Source organism: Capricornis sumatraensis, chromosome 13, assembly GCF_032405125.1.
Source record: "Capricornis sumatraensis isolate serow.1 chromosome 13, serow.2, whole genome shotgun sequence".
Taxonomy (NCBI): Eukaryota; Metazoa; Chordata; class Mammalia; order Artiodactyla; family Bovidae; genus Capricornis; species Capricornis sumatraensis.
The window spans coordinates 26689371-26711893 of record NC_091081.1 but is presented as its reverse complement, the minus strand read 5'-3'; the positions used below and the strand labels follow the sequence as shown (position 1 = coordinate 26711893).

The 22523-nt window shown below is 36.9% G+C and overlaps 1 protein-coding gene across 1 annotated transcript in view; it reads right to left on the bottom strand.

The window, feature by feature from the left end:
• REV3L (REV3 like, DNA directed polymerase zeta catalytic subunit) overlaps window positions 1-22027 on the bottom strand; it is a 175314-nt gene extending 153287 nt beyond the window's left edge. The window contains exon 1 of the mRNA XM_068985110.1: window positions 21889-22027. Within this exon, the coding sequence (XP_068841211.1) occupies window positions 21889-22027 (139 nt within the window). The remainder of the gene's footprint in view (window positions 1-21888) is intronic.
• Window positions 22028-22523: the final 496 nt, after the last annotated feature.

Below are 22523 nucleotides of genomic sequence, written 5' to 3'. Positions count from 1 at the left end.
AATCTGAGTCTAAATACCTAGTAATATGTTAGTACTATTTTGTTATTACAAATTAAGTATGTAAACTTATAACTGCAACATAATTCAGAATGAAAATCCAATGAACTTCAAGTAATTAACAGAAAAATCAGAATATACTTTGACATAAAAACTAAAACATATCTTACTTCATAAATTACTGGATTATTACATTATACTCCATTTTCACAATTAAATAATTCTGGGCCATATCCCAGAATCTAATCAGACTAGTTTAAATTGGGGTAAAAATTACAAATTTATCTTTTACTAATAATCTAAAAGATCTCAGTACATGCTAAAAAGTGTATGCCTCTATACCATAACTTCACTTATTGACATATACTTAAGGAATAGCAACAGCAACTATTATCATTAAAGAAATTTCTCTAAAGATAAATCTCATCATATGGGGAGGTGAGGAGAGTATAGGAAAAAACAGAAAAAGCCCAGAACAAATCATACTAGAGCTATGAGACAGTATTTTATGATCTAACATACATATAATTGAAATCACACAAACAGAAGAGAGAGAGAGAACAGGTCAAAGAAAAGAAGATAATGACTGAGAATTTTCCAAACTAAAAGATATAAACCACAGAACCAAGAAGCACAAAGAAAACCAAAGAGACGCAGCATTTTCAAAAGTAAAGACACATTATATTCAAAGTCAGAGAAAATCTTAAAAAGACAACAACAACAAAAAAAGAACATTTAATATACAGAGAATCAAAGAATTAACAATAGAATCACATCTTTTTTTTTGCTGCACCATGCAGCTTGTGGGATCTTAGTTCCCTAACCAGGGATCAAATCTAGGCCCTGGCAGTGAAAGCAACAAATCCTACCCACTTGAGTGCCAGGGAATTCCCCAGACTGACATCTTTTAAGTACTAAAAGAAAAAAAGCAATCTACAATTTCATACTCAGCAAAACAAATGAAGGAAAATAAAAGAGAAAAATACTTTCTCTTTCAGAAAATAAAAAAACTGAGTAATTCATTACCACTAGATTTGCCCTATAGTAAATTATAAAGGAAGCTTTTCAAGTGGATGGAATATGACAGCAGAAAAAAGCTTTTATCCACACAAATCAACAACACTAGAAATGACATAAATGAAAGTAAATATAAATCCTCATCTACTTATTTGTAATTTCTCTAAAACATAACTGTCTGAGGCAAAAATAGATGTACTGAGTTCTGATAACATGTATTTAGTTCAGTTCAGTTGCTCAGTGGTGTCCGACTCTTTGCAACCCCGTGGACTGCAGCACACCAGGCCTCCCTGTCCATCACCAACTCCTGGAGTTTACTCAAACTCATGTCCATTGAGTCGGTGATGCCATCCAACCATCTCATCCTTTATTGTTCCCTTCTTCTCCTGCCTTCAATCTTGCCCAGCATCAGGGTCTTTTCCAATGAGACAGTTCTTCGTATCAGGTGGCCAAAGTGTTAGAGTTTCAGCTTCAACATCAGTCCTTACAATGAACACCCAGGATTAATCTCCTTTAGGATGGACTGGTTGGATCTCCTTGCAGTCCAAAGGACTCTCAAAAGTCTTCTCCAACACCACAGTTCAAAAGCATCAATTCTTTGGTGCTCAGCTTTCTTTATAGTCCAACTCTCACATCCATACATGACCTCTGGAAAAACCATAGCCTTGACTAGATGGACCTTTGTTAGCAAAGTAATGTCTCTGCTTTTTAATATGCTGTATAGATTGGTCATAACTTTAACATGTATAAAAGCGTTATATGTCTGCATGACAACAAATGCACAAAGGATAAGCAGGAAGAATTTACAGTAAATAGTTTTAAAATTCTTATAGTATGCTGCTGCTAAGTCACTTCAGTCGTGTCCGACCCTGTGAGACCCCATAGACGGCAGCCTACCAGGCTCCTCCGTCCCTGGGATTCTCCAGGCAAGAACACTAGAGTGGGTTGCCATTTCCATCTCCAATGCATGAAAGTGAAAAGTGAAAGGGAAGTCGCTCAGTCGTGTCTGACTCTTCGCGACTCCATGGACTGCAGCCTACAGGCTCCTCAGTCCACAGGATTTTCCAGGTAAGAGTACTGGAGTGGGTTGCCATTGCCTTCTCTTCTTATAGTGTGTGTGTGTGTGTATATATATATATAAATGTAAATTTACATACTATTATATAATGGAAGACTTGCTTGGTTACAAATGTATATTACAAACCCTAAGACTACCACTAAATTAATTTCAAAAAGAGGTACAAATAAGTAAGCAGATAATAGCAGATAAATATCAAAATTAAATAACATGTCATCTGGTATAAAAATCAGTGTTTCTAAGGACACACACAAAAGACACTATCAAGAAGCATGACAGCTGAAATGGTAGCCCAGCCTGCTTTGTCTTTTAATACTAAACTGATAGAAGTCAAAAGGCATTGACCAGAGCAAACATACCATGGTAAAAGCAGCTATTTATAATAGATGGGAATAATAATAAATATCCAGGTAATCCAAAAGAGGAAAAACACAAAAAACAGAGTAACAGAAAACAGCTGGCAGAGCGGTAGATTTTAGTTCAATTATATTATTAATTACATTAAATATAATAAACCTAAATACATCAATTAAAAGAGACTGTCAGATTAGATAAACAAATAAGTCCAACTGTATACCGTCTAACTTCTCAGGTAGCACCAGAGGTAAAGAACCCACTTGCCAGTGCGAGAGACATAAGAGACCTGAGTTCAGTCCCTGGGTTGGAAAGATCCCCTGGAGGAGGGCATAGCAACTCACTCCAGTATTCTTGCCTAGAGAATCCTACAGACAGCGCGGCCTGGTGGGCTACCCTCCATAGGGTTACAAAGAATCGGAAACAGCGGAAGCAACTTAGCACGCACACATATACTGTCTGTAAGAAACCCATTTAAAAAATAAAAGCGTAAGTCGGTTGAAAGTAAAAGGATGGGAAAAGCTATGTTAGGAGACAATTCTCCATGGGTCTCTGTTATGGTATCTGTCTTTGAATCTACTACAGGTTGTAACTGACCTGCAACCACCTTCCACCTGTAGTTGCTCCTTAATAGTCAATAAAGTGGAGAGTCAGAAATCTACTGTCTATAGCCAGCATTTATGAAACTTATGGCAAATTAACTTGTTACCTTTCAAGAAGACAAAATCTCAGGCGCTTCACAATTCTTAACATGATATATATACCATGTTACAAAATAATCAAAAGAAAGCTGAAACGGCTATATTAATAAACAGACGAGGAAGACTTACAGAATAAGAAACATTACCAGGGATTAATAAGTCCTTTCACCAAGAAAACCTAATAATTCTAAATATACAAGGACATAATAAAAACTTCAAAATACATGAAGCAAAAACTGACAGAACTGAAAGAGAAACAGGCAAATCCACAAGTTGGAGACTGTAACGCTCCTCTCAATATTTGAAAGATCAAGAAGATGATAAACGTATGGAAAATTCAACCTTACTATTGACAGAAAATATACAAACTCACAACGAAAGAGATCATTTACACCTGTAAGAATCTGTTTAAAACTTGAAAAGTTTGACAAATGTGAATACTGGTGAAGATGAGGGACATCAGAAACACTAATAAACTGCTGGTGGGCAAACAGTGTGATAGAACCACTCTGGAAAACAATGGGCATTACCTAATAAAACATAGAATGTGCACATTCTGCCAAAGCAATTCCACCCTTAGTATAAATTATTATACATACGCACTTGAAGACACGCTAAATTCTTACACACATGCACTAGAAGGCATGTACAACAGTTTTCATAATGGCATTGCTAATAACTGAGGATTAAAAAAACCAGGAAACAACTCAGATGTCCTAAGATAAGAGAATGAATAAATAAAACTGATATATGCATATAACACAATAATATACAGCAGTAAAAATGAATGAATTACAGCTGTGTAATACAACACAGATGACTCCTTATAACATAAGGTTGGGTTTGTGGGGGTCACAGAAGAACAGATACACATAAATAACTCTGAAAAGATAAAAGCCAAATAATATATTGTTTAGAGATGTTTACAAATGAGGTAAAACTATAAAGAAAAACAAGGAAATGATTAGACAGATAGGAAAGGAGAAGGCAATCAGAGACTTCAAAGATATTTGTAACATTCTATTTCTTATTCTGAGTAGTAAAAAGATTTTTTAATTAATTTACTTATTTTAATTGGAGGCTAATTACTTTACAATATTGTGGTGGTTTTTGCCATACATTGACAGGAATCAGCCATGGGTGTACATGTGTCCCCCATCCCGATCGCCCCCCACATCCCTTCCCATCCCATCCCTCAGGGTTGTCCCAGAGCACCGGCTTTGAGAGCCCTGTTTCATGAATGGAACTTGGACTGCTCATCTATTTCACATATGGTAATATACATTTTCAATGCTATTGTCTCAAATCATCCCACCCTCCCCTTCTCCCAGAGTCCAAAAGTCTGTTCTTTGTATCTGTGTCTCTTTTATATTCCTTAATTTATACATATTATAGATATTCTTTTATTATATATTTATAATTAAAATTCATATTAAATAATAAATATAGATTCACTTAGCAAATATTGAAAACAAAAAAACGTTAAACAAAATCACCAAATAAAGGACAACACCCCTGATGTTCCTCAACATTGAGAGGTACACGGCCACTCTAGATACCGAGTATACTTGACAGGATATAAAACATGAAACAACATGCCAGCAAGGCAGTGTCGGGCAGTTACTCTTCAGCAGGAGTTTTCACACCAATTCAGGGAGTTTTCCCTTTGGCCTTCCAGGTGGCAGGTTAAGTAAAAGGAATGAAATCACAAAGGCTGGTGCGATATTCAACTTAGCTTGGAAATATTGAATAGTAATCACCATCTTCATCTATTGACAAAGATTCCCAGATACAGAATAAACTTGCTCAACTGTAAGAGTTATTACCCAGCGAAGCCCAAAGCAGGTGTCTCCCACTGCTATTAATATTTATAGTTTATTCACAGTCCTCCCAGCCCATATATATGTACTTTACTAACCATGATTCATTTTTACTAAAAGCAATGGTGCTCAGTTACACAACGACATTCTATTTCTATCATTTCCAGGTGAATAAAGCTAGAGTTAACCCAAGACCAAAACAGTCCAAAAAAAAGAAAAGCTATTAATTCTTTACTCACACTAAGTGAGATTAAATTTAGAATGGTACTAAGCTAAACAGCTATTAATATATTTCACTTAAAATGCCAAAGATTTTAAGACACCATTAATTTTTATACGACTAAGAAAGAACATTCTTCCAATTAAATATGGCGCACCACTGATTGGTAGCTTCCCTGATTCTTTACCAAATGAAAAGAATCCGAATACAGGAGACCTGGGTTCAATAACCTGGGTTGGGAAGATCCCCCGGAGGAGTGCAAGGCAAACCAGTCCAGTATTCTTGCCTGGAGAATCCCCACGGACAGAGGAGCCTGGCAGGCTACAGTCCAGGGGATCGCAGAGAGTAGGACACGTCTGAGCAACTAAGCACAGCACAGCTGGTGGCTCAGATGGTAAAGAATCTGCCTGCAATGCAGGAGACCTGGGCTCGATCCCTCGGTCAGGAAGATCCCCTGGAGAAGAAAATGACAACCCACTCCAGTATTCTTGCCTGGAGAATTCCATGGACAGAGGAGCCTGGTGGGATACAGTCCATGGGGTCCCAAAAAGTTGGACACGACTGAGCAACTAACACTTTGACTTTCTTTAACCACTGATTGTAAGCTACATCCCCTACTGAGCTATAAAAATGGGGAAGGACAGATAAACATCTTAGAATCAATTGAATACAAAATAACTCTTCCAGTTTTCCACTAAAATATTTAAGATATGCTGCGTTATTCTCTCCCTGGGAGACAAAATCCACTCAAACGGAAACTGGTCCCCTACTAAAAACTTTCTAAGATGAGTTAAGTTGTATTTTCTCACTCAATACCAAGGTTATGTTTTCTCACTTAATACCTCTCTTTTTTCATCTATTCTGAAAACACAACTTTCCCTATCAACAAAACTGGAGAACAGCTCTCTTCATTCTGGATGTTAAATGAGCTTCCATCACTGAGAAAAATCATCACAAGTTTTAAGGGCTTTCATAACCTGGAGACTTTCATATAATGTTCTGGAGTAAAGACAGACAGACAGACAGAAAGCACTACAAGTTATCCCAGAGTAAGTCTGCTCCCACATGTCAGAGACTGTGCAGTCAGAATGGGGGAAAACAAGCCTCAGTCCAGCAGGGGCACACAAAATGAATGTTTTCATCTAAATGGGTTGTGCTCAACTACTAGCTCTGAATAACTGGGAGGGCAATTCTATCAGTTTATAAGCAAAAGTGAAGACAATCAATTGGACTTCCCACACTCTGTCAACTTGCAAACAACCAGGACCAGGTAAACAGCCTCTTGTTCACAGATTGATAAACCTGGGACTTATACAAACATTAAGCACATCTTAAGCTGCCAAAGAAATGAATCTGTAATGAAAAATGGTACCTGAAAATGTATTTAAGGGAATCAAAATCAATCAATCAATCAATCAATCAATCCTGGAGCTCAAGAAGGGGTATACGTAGTATGGGATAAACAGATCAGCAGTGGTGCTCATGCTTGCGCTCAGTTGCTCAGTCGTGTGGTGCTCCACACCAAGTTAATACATGGAGGTCAGTTTAAATTGCTCTGTTTAAATTTAATACACATGCTAAAGATTTTTTAAAGAGAAGATACACAGTTTAAACCATTCAACATTTATAAGACAGTCTTAAAAATTGGGAAGCCGAGAGTACAAAAATCTGAAATAAGTTAAACTTCTTGTATTACATAAAAGAAAGTATTTTTTATTTGTTCCCAAATTTTGTAATTAAAGCTACAATTCATATATATGCTTTTTAAAATGCTTACTGCATCGTGCTTTTTAATAAAACACATAAAACAGAGTCTATGCTGCAAAAAACAGAAACCAAAGAGTTTAGACTGATTTTAAAAAATTATTTATAATGCTATTCAAATGCAGTCTATGAATGAACTGTTTGTTATAGGTTTGCAACAAGGTAAGTATCAAACTAGAAACTCTTATAGTAGTTTGACAGGGGAATTCTATACCTGTTTAATAATCATGAAAAAAAGGGAGCTTGTATTTTGCCTGTTGGGTTTTCTTTTTCATTTCATTTTTCTAGTACTTACTTTTAATGTATTTTAAGTAACTATCAGAAAAAAAGAGATTCTTCACCACAATTAGTTTGAAAAGTAGTTATATAAGACATAGCAGTTATAAAGCTTTATGTGCCAAATGACATATCAAAATGTACAAAAGTTAAAACAGAGATGCAAGGAAAAAACAAAGAACAAAATAAAGTGGGAAACTTTCATGACCTATTAGATTAAAATTAAGTAAAGAATGAAAACCAATTATGAACTGTCACATTTTCTTCAGGAAGTCATCTGTTATAAGATGTATCATCAGTTTAATACCAGCTTTTCAGGAGAAAAAAAATAGCTGTTTTAAATGTACACAGTCTGAGGTGTATTAACCTCAGAAATACTAGAGTTTTTTTAAAAAAAAGAATTAATCAAGGAAATAATAGTAGGGCAACAATTTGGTATCAAATAAATAGAAAACTTTGCAACAGAACACTTATAAAGATACTGAAAATATTCTAGACCCTAAAAAATACCTCAACTTCGAAAACTTAAAAAGTATCTAAAGCATGGCAGAAACTGGTTTTCTACCATTTCCCACTATAAATTACTTAAGGGTTCCTGTTTGCTTTGCTTTTTTGATGCTCCTGGGTAAAACTATTATGAAGAAGGTTTGCCAATTTTAAAAACTTTTAAAAACTATATTAAATGACTTAAAACACGCTAATCTCTTCAGCCTTGCAGTTTTCTAATTCATTTTTATATAGAACCCCAGGGAAGAAGTCAAAGTATTCCATAATGTCAGATGCTGCACAGATCATAGATGCCTCTGCTATTCTCTTCCTAGCTCCTTACAACCTTATTAAAAATCTAGGATATTATTAGGATATGGGTAGCAGCATTATTTTGCTTTCTCAAAAAAGGTCACAGTCTGTTTGTCTTTCTTCTTTGTGGGCCACTGGAAAAGTGCTGGCCTAATGTAGCCACCTTCAGATAGCTATATGGTTGATTAGGTAAAAGCTGGCTAAAGAGATAAACGGTTATATGAGAGCATTACTTGAAACACTACCACTATATATATGTGTGTATATACTGTACACATTACACACACAAAAACATACACACTGTACCAGACAAGACTCAAAGCAACATTATTAACAATTTATTCTAAGTAATAACACAAAAGTATTTTCCACTAATGCTATACACTCAATCATCTAAAAATTACCCTCCAAAGGATGATCCTACTTCTTAGACTAGTCTGTCAAAAGGACCGGTTATCATGATAGAACCAAACCTACAAGAGAAAGAAGTGTACTGAAGATAGGATCCTTCTGAAACTGTTCATTTTAAGTCAGAGTTTTGAAAGCTAAGTTCTCTAAGTTTTCTTCCATTCCCATACCTAAAACTTAACACAAGATTCAACTAAATGTGTTCTAAACACCTCATTTAAGATACAAACTTCTTTGTAAAATGAAAAAATAAAATGTATTTACCATAAGAACAAACTAGGAAAAATATTTGTAACTCAATTCACAGATAGGGACCAATTTTCCTAATATATGAAGAGCTCCTTGGAATCAACAATCAAAAGACCAAGACTCACAACAGAAAAGTGGGTACAAGATAATCGAGTAGTATCCTGAAAAGGAAATACAAACAGTTCTCAAATATATGGAAGGACACTCAATCTTACTTATAATAAAAGAATGCAAATTAAAACTACACTGAGATCCATATGTTTTATCTATTAGACTGATAAAGATCAAAATATCTGAGACCATAACCTTGGTGAAAATATGGGAAAAGTCTCATTATTGCTGGTGGGAAACTATAGCACAGAAACCACCTCTGTATTATAGGTTTTCTTACTGAGACTATCTTTCTAAGACATTTAAAAAATGTAGTACACAAGATATATTCAGCCTGGTGTGAGCTGTTGGTCATTAAAAAAAAAAAAAAACTATTGTAGCTATCTGCTTTTATAGAATATTGTTCATAAAATGAAAAAGACAGGTAGATAAGTTTATGAAACTTGGACGATAAAGTGGCAGTACTGACAACAGTACTGCTCCATCTGAGCTCACCTCATGACAGCTTATTGTGCACTTAGTGGGCGTTTAATTAAATTTTCTGGGTGAATGGGACCAAGAATGATGCTGAGGGATGATCAGAATGGTGTAAAACAAGTGAGAATAAGAAATTAGCTAAATTTATCTGAATTGGTAAATTAACTGCTTAAACACTATACGTTTTCAAGAACAAGGCAGTGTACACTGACAAATGTTTCCTGAAAAATGAGTCAGCAAGCAACAGAGGCATAGTGTACTTTAGCAGTAATGGTCCCCTAGTGGGTCACACAGTTAGGAAACTCCTCCCACACCAACTCCAGTCCTGGCTACATGATCTGAGGGCTATCTGCTGGAAACACATAGATCTCCATCACTCTAGCACCAATATCCAGACTATGAGTGACACCATTCTGGGCCAAATAGCTTCCAGACGACCACCTGGCTGACCCAGCCACATAAGCAAGCCCAGTAAGAAGCAGGAGCAGAATTGCTGAACTGAGCCCATGCCAGAATTATGGGCTAACAAATGGCTATTGTTTTATACACTAAATTTTGGGGAGCTTTGTTATATAAAAATCGATACCAGTGGGGAGGTGAATAGGATTGGTGGTCAAGGAAAATTTTTGTTTTACCTGTTTTCTGCTTTTTAAATTTCACAAGAATATATTCATATATTATTTGTTTAATTAACTTATAAAAGTATTTTTATATCAGATTGATATTATAGTAAAGCCCTACTACCACCTTATAAACACATATACATGAAAACAAAATAATTCAGTCTAAATGGGAAAATGAATTTGAAAGGAGACATTAATATTGCTCAGAAAAACAGGGTCAGTACAAAGTTGCAGGGTATATTTAGTACAAAAAAAAATTAGTGAATAAGAATACATTCATGATCAATGTCTTAATAATGGCTATTATCAGATTCTAGAAGTATTAGGAGACATATATCTCAGATTTTGCTTCCCTGCTTCTTCTGTTTATGCAGCTAATGACCTAGTACATATTCCCTCATTTTAGTTCTCACATGCTATGAAGTAAACATAAGCTGAATAACTTCAGGCAAAAGTTAGTTAACCTCTTCATGCCTCATTTCCTCAACTGTAAAATGGGGATAAAAGTACTTATTTTACAGAGTTGTGAAAATTAAAACATTTAGAATAAGACACACAGTAAAGGGCTCAATAAATGATCTATAACCTCTGTTAGTAAAATGATGTAAACTTAAGGTCTTTTGACTAACTTGGCTTCTATTTTATAACCACTAAGCATCATCAACCAAAGCGTGATACATCAAAATTAATTTGAAAAATTTTCCTAAAGACTTCATTTAAAAAAAAAAAGACAATCTTATTAAAAAGCAAAACAAAACCTGGGAATATATATTTTTTAAAAAAATGAAGAAAACTGAAACTCCAAACAAATTCATTTGGTCCACATTTCACAATTCTAAATGGGTTTAAAAACCAAAGGTTTCAATTTGTGTGTGTGTTACAAATTCAGAAAAGGCAAAAAAAGGGAGCAATATAGTTCCTACTGTCACCTTTGCAATGACCTCTGGCACAGACACCTCCAACTCATTCTACTACCATTTAAAACAACAAAAAAAAAGAAGTCTTTAGAAAATAAGGCTCTTTCATAAGAAATACACTTCACTTAAACTGCAATATTGGAAAACTGTAGTTATTCCTTGCTCAATGGCTTAACACTGCCCCTTTTCAGGGCAAGATCAGGCCTGGATAGTTTTCTGTCTATATATGTATACATCAACAATTTTAAAAAGAAAAATCAAGCCTGGGTAGGGTACTTAAAAAAAAAAAAAAAAAGATTTTTCAAGTGTTTTAAACTGGTAATCACCTAGACTTTAGACATGTGAGTCAATGACCAGAAAAAGCCTTATACCACAACATATAGGTAGTTTAGTCTGTCCTATTGTGAGGAATGAATAAATGCTATAAAAACTCCATTTTTCATTCCAATTCAACTCAATTTAAAGAGCACCTGGTATACACACAGTAATGTGGCAGATTCCAGACTTAGAAGGGCTGCTGCTAAGTAACTTCAGTCGTGTCCGACTCTGTGCGACCCCAGAGACGGCAGCCCACCAGGCTCCCCTGTCCCTGGGATTCTCCAGGCAAGAACACTGGAGTCGGTTGCCACTGCCTTCTCCAATGCAGGAAAGTGAAAAGTGAAAGGGAAGTCGCTCAGTTATGCCCGACTCTCAGCGACCCCTTGGACTGCAGCCTACCAGGCTCCTCCGTCCATGGGATTTTCCAGGCAAGAGTACTTAGAAGGGTTAGAAAAGAAAGAAGCACTTAGAACGGTTAGAAAGAAAGTAATAGTTATGTCACTATGTATGCCAGACAGTTCCTGGTACTAGTATTTAATCATAATAATCCAGTGAGGTAGAAATTATTAAAACTCATTTTACAGAGGAGGAAATTAAGGCTTACAGAAATAAAATAACTTGTCCAGGGTTTCTCAGTAGCAGGAGGGTCCTGGAATAGGGCTGTGGGGCAGGAGGAACACGAGGGTAGTGCCATATGACTATTCCTACAGACAAAAATACAACACTCAGTGTAGTCAGTCCTTCATCAGCAACGTGAAAGGAGGCTAGGACGGTGGGAAACCAAAGAGGATCTTTTGGGAATGGGCAAAGGAGTCACAGAAGGCTTTCAAGTGGTTAATCTTTGAGTTGTTACTTTAAGGATGAGTAGATTTATAAACTTCAATGCCAAGGTTCACTCCCACCTCCCCTCATCCCCAATATATCAACCAAAATAAATTACTTACTTGAAATTGAGAAAAACAATTTTGAGAGAAATCTTCCTCAGATATTTTATTCCATAGTTTTAAAACAAATAATATGATGACAGATTAATTTTTAGGTTGCTTTTATGTGGCTTGTCTTGGTTTTTATTCTGAAATGAAATTTAGATTAGTCATTTTCTTGTTCTGAGAAACTAAGAGTATGCCAACATGTTTTAACTTCACATTTTTTTCACATATCAACATGTATTCTTACTTACAGAGTCTTGCATTTCACCATCTCAAACAATAGCTAATTTAATATATAAATTTACTTTGAAGTATAAATATATATGCAAAATAAGATAGCTCTTTTAATTCTTGTTATACTTCCTTGGTAATTATAATAAAGAGAAAAATAGAAAACTGTTGTTAAACTGTTATATATTACACAAGCATTTTTGAGGTAACACGCTTTTTAAAATTCTTTGAATCATTTATATAGTAAATGCTCTCTTAACCCAAAGAAAATTAAATAACTGTCCCCAAGGAAACTGACCTCAACATCTTGGTACTTCCCACAGCTATCATCTAAAAAGAAAACAGAATTGGACCAAAAAAACCTTAAATTTTCCAAAGACAATTACTGCCTTTTTTCCTCCAAATTTACTCTGTTAGGCATATATTCAATTTCTGCTGCAGAAAACAGTCCAGTTTGCCAATACTAATTAAGCAACAAAATATTTTTCACTTAAAAACGAAATACTTAAAAATCTACCAAGAACTGGAAAAAACACAGGTCATCTGGAAAACTTAAAAAAATGACAAAAAACAAAAACAAAAAATACCGCACCCAACCACACACCAAAAGGTTACACAGACTGTCATTAAGAGGATTTTACTTATAATTTGTTTTAGCCTCAAAATGCACCTACTTTATGTCCAGACAGTGAAGAATTTTTCTTTAAATTGCCTAAGACACCTACTCCTGCCTTATCTGGAAACTCTAAGTTAACACAATTTTACCCACAGTTTACTGTACCTCAACTCCTATTATTTATTTCCTCTCTCATTCAGTATTACTGTGGTGTTAAAAAGGCAGTCAGGTACCAAAAGTGACAGACCCCATCCCATGTTCCATATCTTAGTAAGTTTCCAAGTATTTCCCGGAAATATATATATAAGGCTAATGGCAACATCCTCTGAAGCCTACTTAAACCCAACCTACTTAAAAACTCATTTTCCACTCATTTTTAATTCAACAAATTCTAATCAAATTAAAAGTAAGATCAGAAAATGTTTAAGTACAGTACCAGAGGAACTCTGAAAGGTCTCCTGATCCATTGCCTTTCCCTTTGGAAAACTATACACATACAATTCTAGTATCAATTTTTGTTTATATCTGTCCTAAATTCTTGTTATAGACTAATCTATAGACATATATGTTATAGACATTATTTTTTTAAAAAGAGAGAGCTACAATCATCACAAAACAAATGCAGCTACAACCTATTCTATGGGAAGAGTCTAAACACTATTGAACATGGTAGGCCCTCTGAGATTTCTAAACTGTGTAGATGCTTTTTTTTTTTTAACAATTCCTCTAAACTTCTGTATGTTTGTTTTCCAATTATAACCAAGGCCTTTCCAATTCTCAGATGTGGGGAGACAGTGTGAGGTAGTAAGGGCTGAGAGTCAAAATCCCCAGATTTTAGACCCAGCCCCACACCAACCAATTATAGGATACAGGACACTGGACAAATCCTTGAGTTAATCTATCTAGACATCAGTCTTCTTTAAATAAAAGGAAAGAATTTCACCAGAACACTGTTTTCCAACCCCTTTCACATTGTAAATAATATTCATTCAGCACAACAGCCAATAAGAAGTCTTTTGGAGGCATCAACATTGTGCTTGATGAAAAAAAAAATATTTTCTCTATATAATTATGAAAGAAAATTAAACAAAGCTTGTAGCAATATGAATGGATTTCAAATCCAACCTCTTCCACATTAGGGACATTTCAAAATAACAATGATGGTTAATTTTTGCAGAACATAAATATGCTATTAGGCAGTCACCTTTCAGCAAGCTAAATGGCACATCAGAAAATGGCTAAGAGGATCCAATAAAGGCAAAGTATAGGCTGAGAGCTAGGCCCCAGAGCAACATCCTGCCACCCTGTCCTTTCATCATCAGATGATGCTCTCTCAAGCACCCAGAATACAAACTCCAATAACAGTTTCATGATCTCTTCTCCATAAGAGGCAGCTATAGTCTCTGGTTGGCTGAAGCAGGTTTCAAGTATCAATGGTAAAGCACTTTCTTTAACATACTTAAAATACCAAATAGAGCAATAACTGCTGGTTGTGCTCATCATGGGGCTTCTTTGGTGGCTCAGATGGTAAAGAATCTGCATGCAATGCAGGAGACCCAGGTTCAATTTCTGGGTTGGGAAGATCCCTTGGAGAAGGGAATGACAACCCCACTCCAGTATTCTCACCTGGAGAATCCCATGGACAGAATCTCAAAGGGAGCTTGGCAGGCTACAGTCTATGAGGTTGCGAAGAGTCAAGACACGATTGAGCGACTAACACACTTGTGCTGTGCTCATCATGCGATCTGCTTAAGGAGCCCCACAGCCTGCCTTCACACTCCACCCCACTAGGGTATACCACCCTCCAGAGAGCCACACAACACCAAGCGGAAGCTCTGAATTAGAAGACCTCTACTAAAACCCAAAATTAAACAGTACTGCAGTAATCATTGGACAACTAAATATTTATGACTACTATGAACTTATATTTTTGTTCTTTTTTACCAATTGTTGCAAGCACAACATAATCTAAAAAAATTAACTTTGAATAAGTATCACACGCACGTGGCAAAAAACCTCCAAAAGTTACTGAAGAGTATACTTAAAAAAAAATTAGATTCCCACGTTTGTCCTGTAGGCCACCAGTTATCCTCACTGGAGGCAACCACTGTTGCAAAATTCTCATGTATCCTTTCAGATATATGTGTACATATATATACAATATATATTTATAAATATATATTTATATTTACATATAAATATTTCATTTATATTATATATATATGAGTGTGTGTGTATATATATTTTTAAGCCATACAAATGGTAGCATACCACATATGGAGCCTTGCATCTTGCTTTTTTTCCTTTTAATATATCTTAGACATGGCACCAGAGCAGTACATATAGTACTGCCTCATCACTTTAAGGACTTGCCTAGTATTCCACTGGAGAGATACACCATAATTTACTTAACTACTGATTCACACTTAGGTTATTTCCAACCTTTTGCAATAACAAACAATGCTGTCACAAATATTCTTACATGCTCATTTGACACATACATAAAATCTTTTAGAGGATAAAATCCTTGAATGAAGTTGCTAGATCAAAATGTACATGAAAAAGAAAAGAAAGAATAAAAAACAAGGGGGAGAAACTCCCTGGCAGTCCAGAGGTTAGAACTCTGAACTTCCAGGGGCCTGGGTTCAATTCATGGTAGGGTAAGTTCCCACAAGCTGCGCAATGCAGAACCCCTCTCCCTCCAAAAGAGGAAGACGAACTACCAAAATATATATGCATCTTAAATTCTGAAAACGACTTCCAAATTGTTTTCCATAGAAAACGAACATTTTATATTCCCACCAGCAATATGTGAGAATGCCCATTTCCCCTTCCTCTCATCCTCCTCAAGTTATACTGTATAATCAATCTTTTCTAATTAGGTATAAAAGGTATGTTGTAGTTTTAATTTACATCTTCATTATAATAAAATCACACATCTTTTCCTAAGAATTCTCTTTGTTCACTTTTTCTATTGGATTATTTTCTAGGAGCTCTTTGTATATTAAGAGGAAATTAGTCTTTTGTGAAAAGTGTACAAATAAGCTTGACCAGTCTATTTCTCTTTTAAGTTTATGATTTTTGTCTCTATATAGAATTTTACTTTACACTGTAAAACTCAGCAATCTGGCTTCAGTTCTGTATCATATTTTAAAAGGCCTTCACCATTCCCAGATTAAAATAATTATCTTACGTTTTTTTGTTTGTTTCTACATTTAAATCGTCTGACTCATCTGGAAGCAAAGTTTTTACTTTTCCAGATGACTAAGTAGCTATTCCAACACTCAGTATTAAAGAATCTTCTTCCCTACTAATAGGAAAGGTAGCTTCCATTATCATACACTTAAGTTCTTACACACAAGTCAATTTCTGACCTCTGCTCTATTTCATTGCTATTTCATTTTGCTGTGTCAAAGACATGCTACTCTACAAAACATTTTAAAATTAAAATCAGTTTACATATAAATAAGTATAATAAAACCAGAAATTATTGGCTTTAATATAGTAATTCTGCAGTTCCTAAACTGAATTTATATAATCATATTCAACACTTTCATCATGCAATCACATATTTTAGTTGATACTTATTTGAGAGCCCAATATCAAACTCAAGGCTTTTTCTCATATTTCTGATAGTTTTTCCTTAATTTTGTATATATATTTTTTCCGAATTATAAAATCAATATATTCTCTGAAGAAAAGCTGAAAAATACAAACTACACCTCCCAGAGATAAGCAACCTTTTTATTTTGGTGCATTTTTAATAAATTATTATTTCATAAACTGATTTTTCTCACATAATACACTGACAGCACTTTCCTGTATTATTTCATTTATACTTATATAATAATCATGAAAACATGATTTTAATGACAAATTCTACTAAATATGCCCAATTTATGTAACCACTTCTCAGTTGCTGAACATTTGAGGTTGTTCCCTGTTACGCCTATCATCTATTATTTATTAATTCTTGCAACAAATGCTTGAATTTCAAGCACTGTGGTAAGCAACCATTGGCTGCATAATGGTGAGCAAAAATGAACACATTACCAGCATTTATGGAGGTAACTGGGAAAAACAAACATTAATCTCCTATGTATATAAAAATGACAACTACAGCAAGTGTTATGAAGGAGAGTTTATGAAGCTTTGAGAGTCTATGGTAGGGAAGGCTTCCCTGAGGAAAGATAAATTGGAGTTTAGGTGAAGGAAAAGGAAAAACATTCTAGGCAGAGGGAACAGCAGGTTCAAAGGCCTCATTGTGGGAGGAGCATGGCAAGAATAAGGGACTGAAACAAGGTCAATATGGCTGGAACATAAAGAGCAAGGCAAGAAGGACACGGCTCAAGCCATGACTGGATAGAGAGGTAGAGGCCAAACTGTGCAAGACCTTGTAAGACATGTAGACGCCACCACATAAGACATGTAGCTTTGTCCTTATCCTAAATGCAATGGAAAACTACTGAAGCATACCAAGTAGTAGGGGGATATAATAAGGTTTGCATTTTGAAAAGATCCCTCTGATTACAGTATAGAAAACAGATTAGAGGGGAACAGAATAGATTGGGGTAGGCCAAGATTAGGAGGCTATTGTTGTAAATGCATCCAAAAATGCTAGTAGTTTAGACTAGGGTGGTGATGGATGAAAGAAATAGACGGATTCAAAAGATAATCAGATTTTGTCAAAAGAATTACATTCATAGATCAAAATCCCTAAAACTGAAATCACTGGGTCAAAAAACAACATTTCAAGGATTCTGCTATGCATTGCCAAGCTACTAGGCCAAGAGCAGTTTTCTTTTCATTTGTGAATTACCTCGTATCTGTTCCTCTATTAGAATTTTTAAATTCTTTTGAAATTCCTTTAAAATGACTTAATCCATACTTCCTTCATGAAGCCTTCCCTGACTCCCCTTTGGGCCTGCCAGGTGGTCACTGAACATGTCCGCTTTGAGTCCTCACTTTGTCTTATACACATTTCTTTTATATTCCAATTAAACAATGTTTGAATTATGTTTACATGTCTATCATCTCTCCTACATTGTGAGCTTGTGGAGGGTAAAAGTTGTTCATTTAAAAAACAGCTCAATAATATGTACTAAGTTCTCATTAAGTGTTCACTGAACGAACTGAATCACATATTACAAGATTCCACTATGTCCACAGATTTTAGAGGACTCCTGTTTAATAAGCTTCTGATTAACTTACGGGTTATTTAAAGTCAAGCGTAACACAGAAACCTAATAAAATTTGCAACTCGGGCTTCAGATACCGACTAAAGTGACTAATTTTGTTTGTGGTAAAACACTATATCTCAGTAGTGCTCCTGAAAAATCTTTCTCATATTCATATTCAATAGGCATTGTGTTATGTTAAAATATTGTTAAATGATTTAGAAAAAAAAAAAAGAGGCTATGAACAAACAAGACTTTTATTAGAGAAATTATTTGTCATCTAAGTTGTTGATAATTCACTAGCTGGAAGAAGACTGGGCAGGGGGTGGGGGGATGATGGCAGAGTTCCTTACAGTCATCTCAAAGTCAAGCAGCTCCCTCTATAGTCTGTTTGGCCTACTTTGTTTAATTACTTGCTTTGTGAACATCTCGCTCACACTCTTCTATTTACTCCTCCTCTGCATCTCAGCAGGGAAGCTTTTGAAACGATAATTCTGTTTTAAATTGATGCTGAGAAAACTGAGAAAGCTATCTAAGCGCAACATGAAGTGAGGTACATCAGGCAACTAATAAGCAAGAGCTGGGATGTGGTAACTGGGCAGCTTCCCAGATTCACCTGAGTCAGTTCCTCATAGTAAAGCCCAAGGATTTTTTTTGAAGTGAAATCCCAGAGCACTCATACCCATATTCAAATCTAAGTGAAAAAATAAAAAACGCTGTCTTGTACTGTAGTTAGGTATAACCTGGGTTCCCTCCACTAAAACAAGTTACCAAAAAGTTGTTAAATTGCTCAATACATTGTATGTCAAAACAATACCCAAGTCATTTTTAAATGAGTGAAAAAAAAGCAAAAGATGTTTTTGGGTTTTTAAAAATAATTCCATCACTTACATATAGAAAATTTAAGTGATTCTCTCAGGAACCAATATCCTCAACCAGCAAGGGATTAAATCAGTCAGGATTTACCATTCAAATCTGAATTTATCAGTTTTTAAAATACCTTTTCAAATTTTACCAACTTAAGATATGAGAGCTTTTAAACCTAATACACTAAATTTATTTCTTAAATTACTCAAATATGCCCTCAAAACATAGGACAATAGGAAGTCAACTGGACTGTTTTCTAAAGCAGAAAAATATTTTTCATGCAATAATAGAAAAACTGAACTAGTAAAAATCTAATAAATGAATCAGTTCAAAATTTTATAATGTACATCTGAAATGGTCAATTTGGAAGATTTCTTCTGCTGCTATTTTTCACAATTTCACTTGAAACGCAAACTCAGTTTAAAAACATTTTCTCCAAACCAACGTAAGGAATTGAGGACTCCCAAAATTAACTACTATACAGGAAAAACTTAATTTTATGATAGTCTGTAACATAGATTTACCGTGTTACAATTTTTCATTAATTTTACAAATTAGTAGATATATAAACATAGTTTGTGATTTCAAACAATAAATCTGTTTTCATTAAAAATTCTAGCATTCAAACTAGAGAACCAAATTGACTTCTTTTTTATATTATTTTCAAATTTTATTTTACTAGGTGGCTGGACTGGTTTTCTTTGGGGAGAGAATTCAGGAGCAGATAATAGTATAGTTTTTGTTTATGCTTATTAACATTAATTTTACGTGCTAGAAATGATGACTTGATTCCTGAAAGCTGTAAACTCTAAATGTATGCCAGTGACATCAAAATTTTTCACCTTTTGAGGAAACACAAAAATTTTATAGTAAACTCAATTCAATAATCCTTAACAACTTAAAGTTTGAAATTCTCTGTATCAAGTTTTGTATCTTTCAATGTATATACCAAAAAACTGATTTACATTATATATTTCAAGGTGTATTTTTAAAAATCCAGGTTTTTTTAAAAGGGGAGTGATGCTGGTAATCTATTGTAAGATGGCCAAGAGGAAAGAAATATGTATTTCTTTCTGCAGACTAGTTCATGTCTTTTTTTAATACTGAGAAACAAAAGTACACCATATTATTTTTTAAATAATTTTTTCATATAATAAAATTACTACTAGCTCAGTAAAATTTTTTTTCCAAGCAAAACTTGCCTATAAAACAAAACTTGCAAATCACTCAAAGATACATATTTAATGACTAGTGTAGAAAAAAAATTATGTGTAGAAAAGTAACCCAAACCATATAAATTGTAATACCCAGTATATGCCACAGTATTACCATGTCCCCTGATAATTTCAAAATGTGGCTGAACAGTTATATCAACATCACTATCTTATTTTTCCTCTGTACCTGAAGTGAAAAAAAAAACAGTATAATACACTGAAATTCCAATTAGAAATAAAGACAGCACCACCATACTTAAAAGGGCAGAAAATCTACCCTTTAAAACATTTTATTGCCTCTATTCTCCAGCCTCTAAGTTTCTGGTGTTACACTTTCAACAAATTGTTAACAGCATTCAAATGCCCCAACTTAAAAAGTCCATATCATCAAAAGCTTTGTCACTATTATAAAAAGAAATATCAAATATCATTCTATCAAATCTCACTAACAACACTGAAATTTTTAACGACGAGAATTCACATTAAAAGACAACTGCTTAGAATGAGTGCTTGAGTTTGGCAAGTGCTATTATCTTGATAGCCCACAGGAAAACTGACTGTAGTAATAAGATGAATGGTGATTAGGGCAAGGAGCATCAAGTGGGAAATGCTATCTAAAATCCCATAGGGCGGTACATAGCTAGAGAGCATCTCTTTCTAGAAGGCAGCTCCATTATTTCACATAGGCAGTTCAAAGCGTGTAGAAAAGCGAAACAATTTAAAACCTTGCAAATCTGGCCACTATCCTACTTACACTATCATAAATTCACAAGAGCTTCTGAGAACGTAGCTTCTGTCTCCCCACCCCACTTGTTCGAAATAGTTTTTGAAAACAAAACAGCCTATTAAAAAGTGTCTTGTCGTAAACGTACGTGTATTTAAAATGCAATCCTACAACCCAGCATAGGGACATTTCTTTAATGTTTGCGTTGCTGGGCTTAGCTGTGGTTCTTATGAAATTGACGCTATTAAGTGGGATGTTTTACACTGGGCGACATAAACATGCATTTCCTTCTTCCGCGGATACACACTTCCCTGAAAGCAACGCACCTGGGGGCGCAAGCCTGCCCCCAGACTCCGAGGCTTTACTTGAAACTCTAAGCAGTTACGATCTGCCCTCACAGCAGAACCACATGGTCACTTCAATGAGAAAGATTATCTGGCCCCAGGCGCCACTCTTAAGCCCACAGCATCTCCAGAAGGGGCAGAGGAGAGCGCTGCTGAGAGGAGGCGACGAGGAGCGACTGACAACAGAGCTGACACTTCCCTACTCCTCAAGCCGCGTCCAGCAAGGGGCACTTGGGAGACGCAGAGGCTGTCCGAGGTCCCACCAGTCACCCACCTCAGAGGGGGGCCCTGCGCGCCCGCTCACGGAAGACATGGCGCGGCCACCTGACCCCGTCCTCCGGGGCGAGAGCGACGCCCGCTCCGCCTGCCCGCGCGACCCCGAGTGTGCGGACCCGGCTCCCGACCGCCCCACGCAGTGTAAACACTCGGCGCCCGCCGCCTCCCCGCCTGGGGTTGGATGGGGGGAGGAGGGGGCGGAACGCTCTCGCGGACCCACATTTTTGCGCCTCTTGTCATGCTCGGGAGGAAAAGGCGAGGAGGGCGAAGGGGAGGGAAGACGCGGCAGCGATCAGCCGAGAGGGCCGGCGCCGGCGGCGTGCGCGCGAGTGCGCGGCGGGGAGAGCTGCCCGGGCGCCCGCCGCTCCCCGCGCCCGCTTACCTGCCGGGGTCGCTCCGAAGATTCGCACCACCGGCACCTTCTTGACAGGGGCCTGGGTGAGGGGGGATTGGCAGATATCCAGCCCCTGCAGCGGGCTGGCCATGTAGTAGTCGGCAGTCACTATCCTCACTGAAAACATGTTTGCCGCCGCCGCCGCCGCCGCCGCCTCCTCTTCACTAGCGACCTGGCAACGGCAGCAGCAGCGGCGGTTCCTTCCGCAGCGGCGGCCCCACAGCAGCGGCGGCGGCGGCGGCGGCGCCCCCTCCCCTCACACTCAGACACGGCGAGCCGCGGCGGCGGGCGGGGCGGCGTGGGCACTGCTGCCGCCGCCTCCTCAGGAGCACCCGGCGAGGGGCGACCGGGGAGAAGCCCTCGCGCTTTCGTCGGTGCTGCTGCTGGTGCTACCGCCACTGCCGCCGCCGCCGGGAATTACACGGGTTCCTCGGTCCCCGGCTGCAGCTCTTGTTGCCATGATGATGATGTCACGGACGCAACCACTGGGGGAGGGGAGAAGGGGTTGTGTGTGTGAGAGCGTGTGGGGCGAAGGGAGGGCCAAGAGTAGTTGGGGGAGGGGACACGGCGGGAAAGGGAGGGAGCCGGGCGGGCACCCGAGCGGGACACCCAAGCGGGGGGGC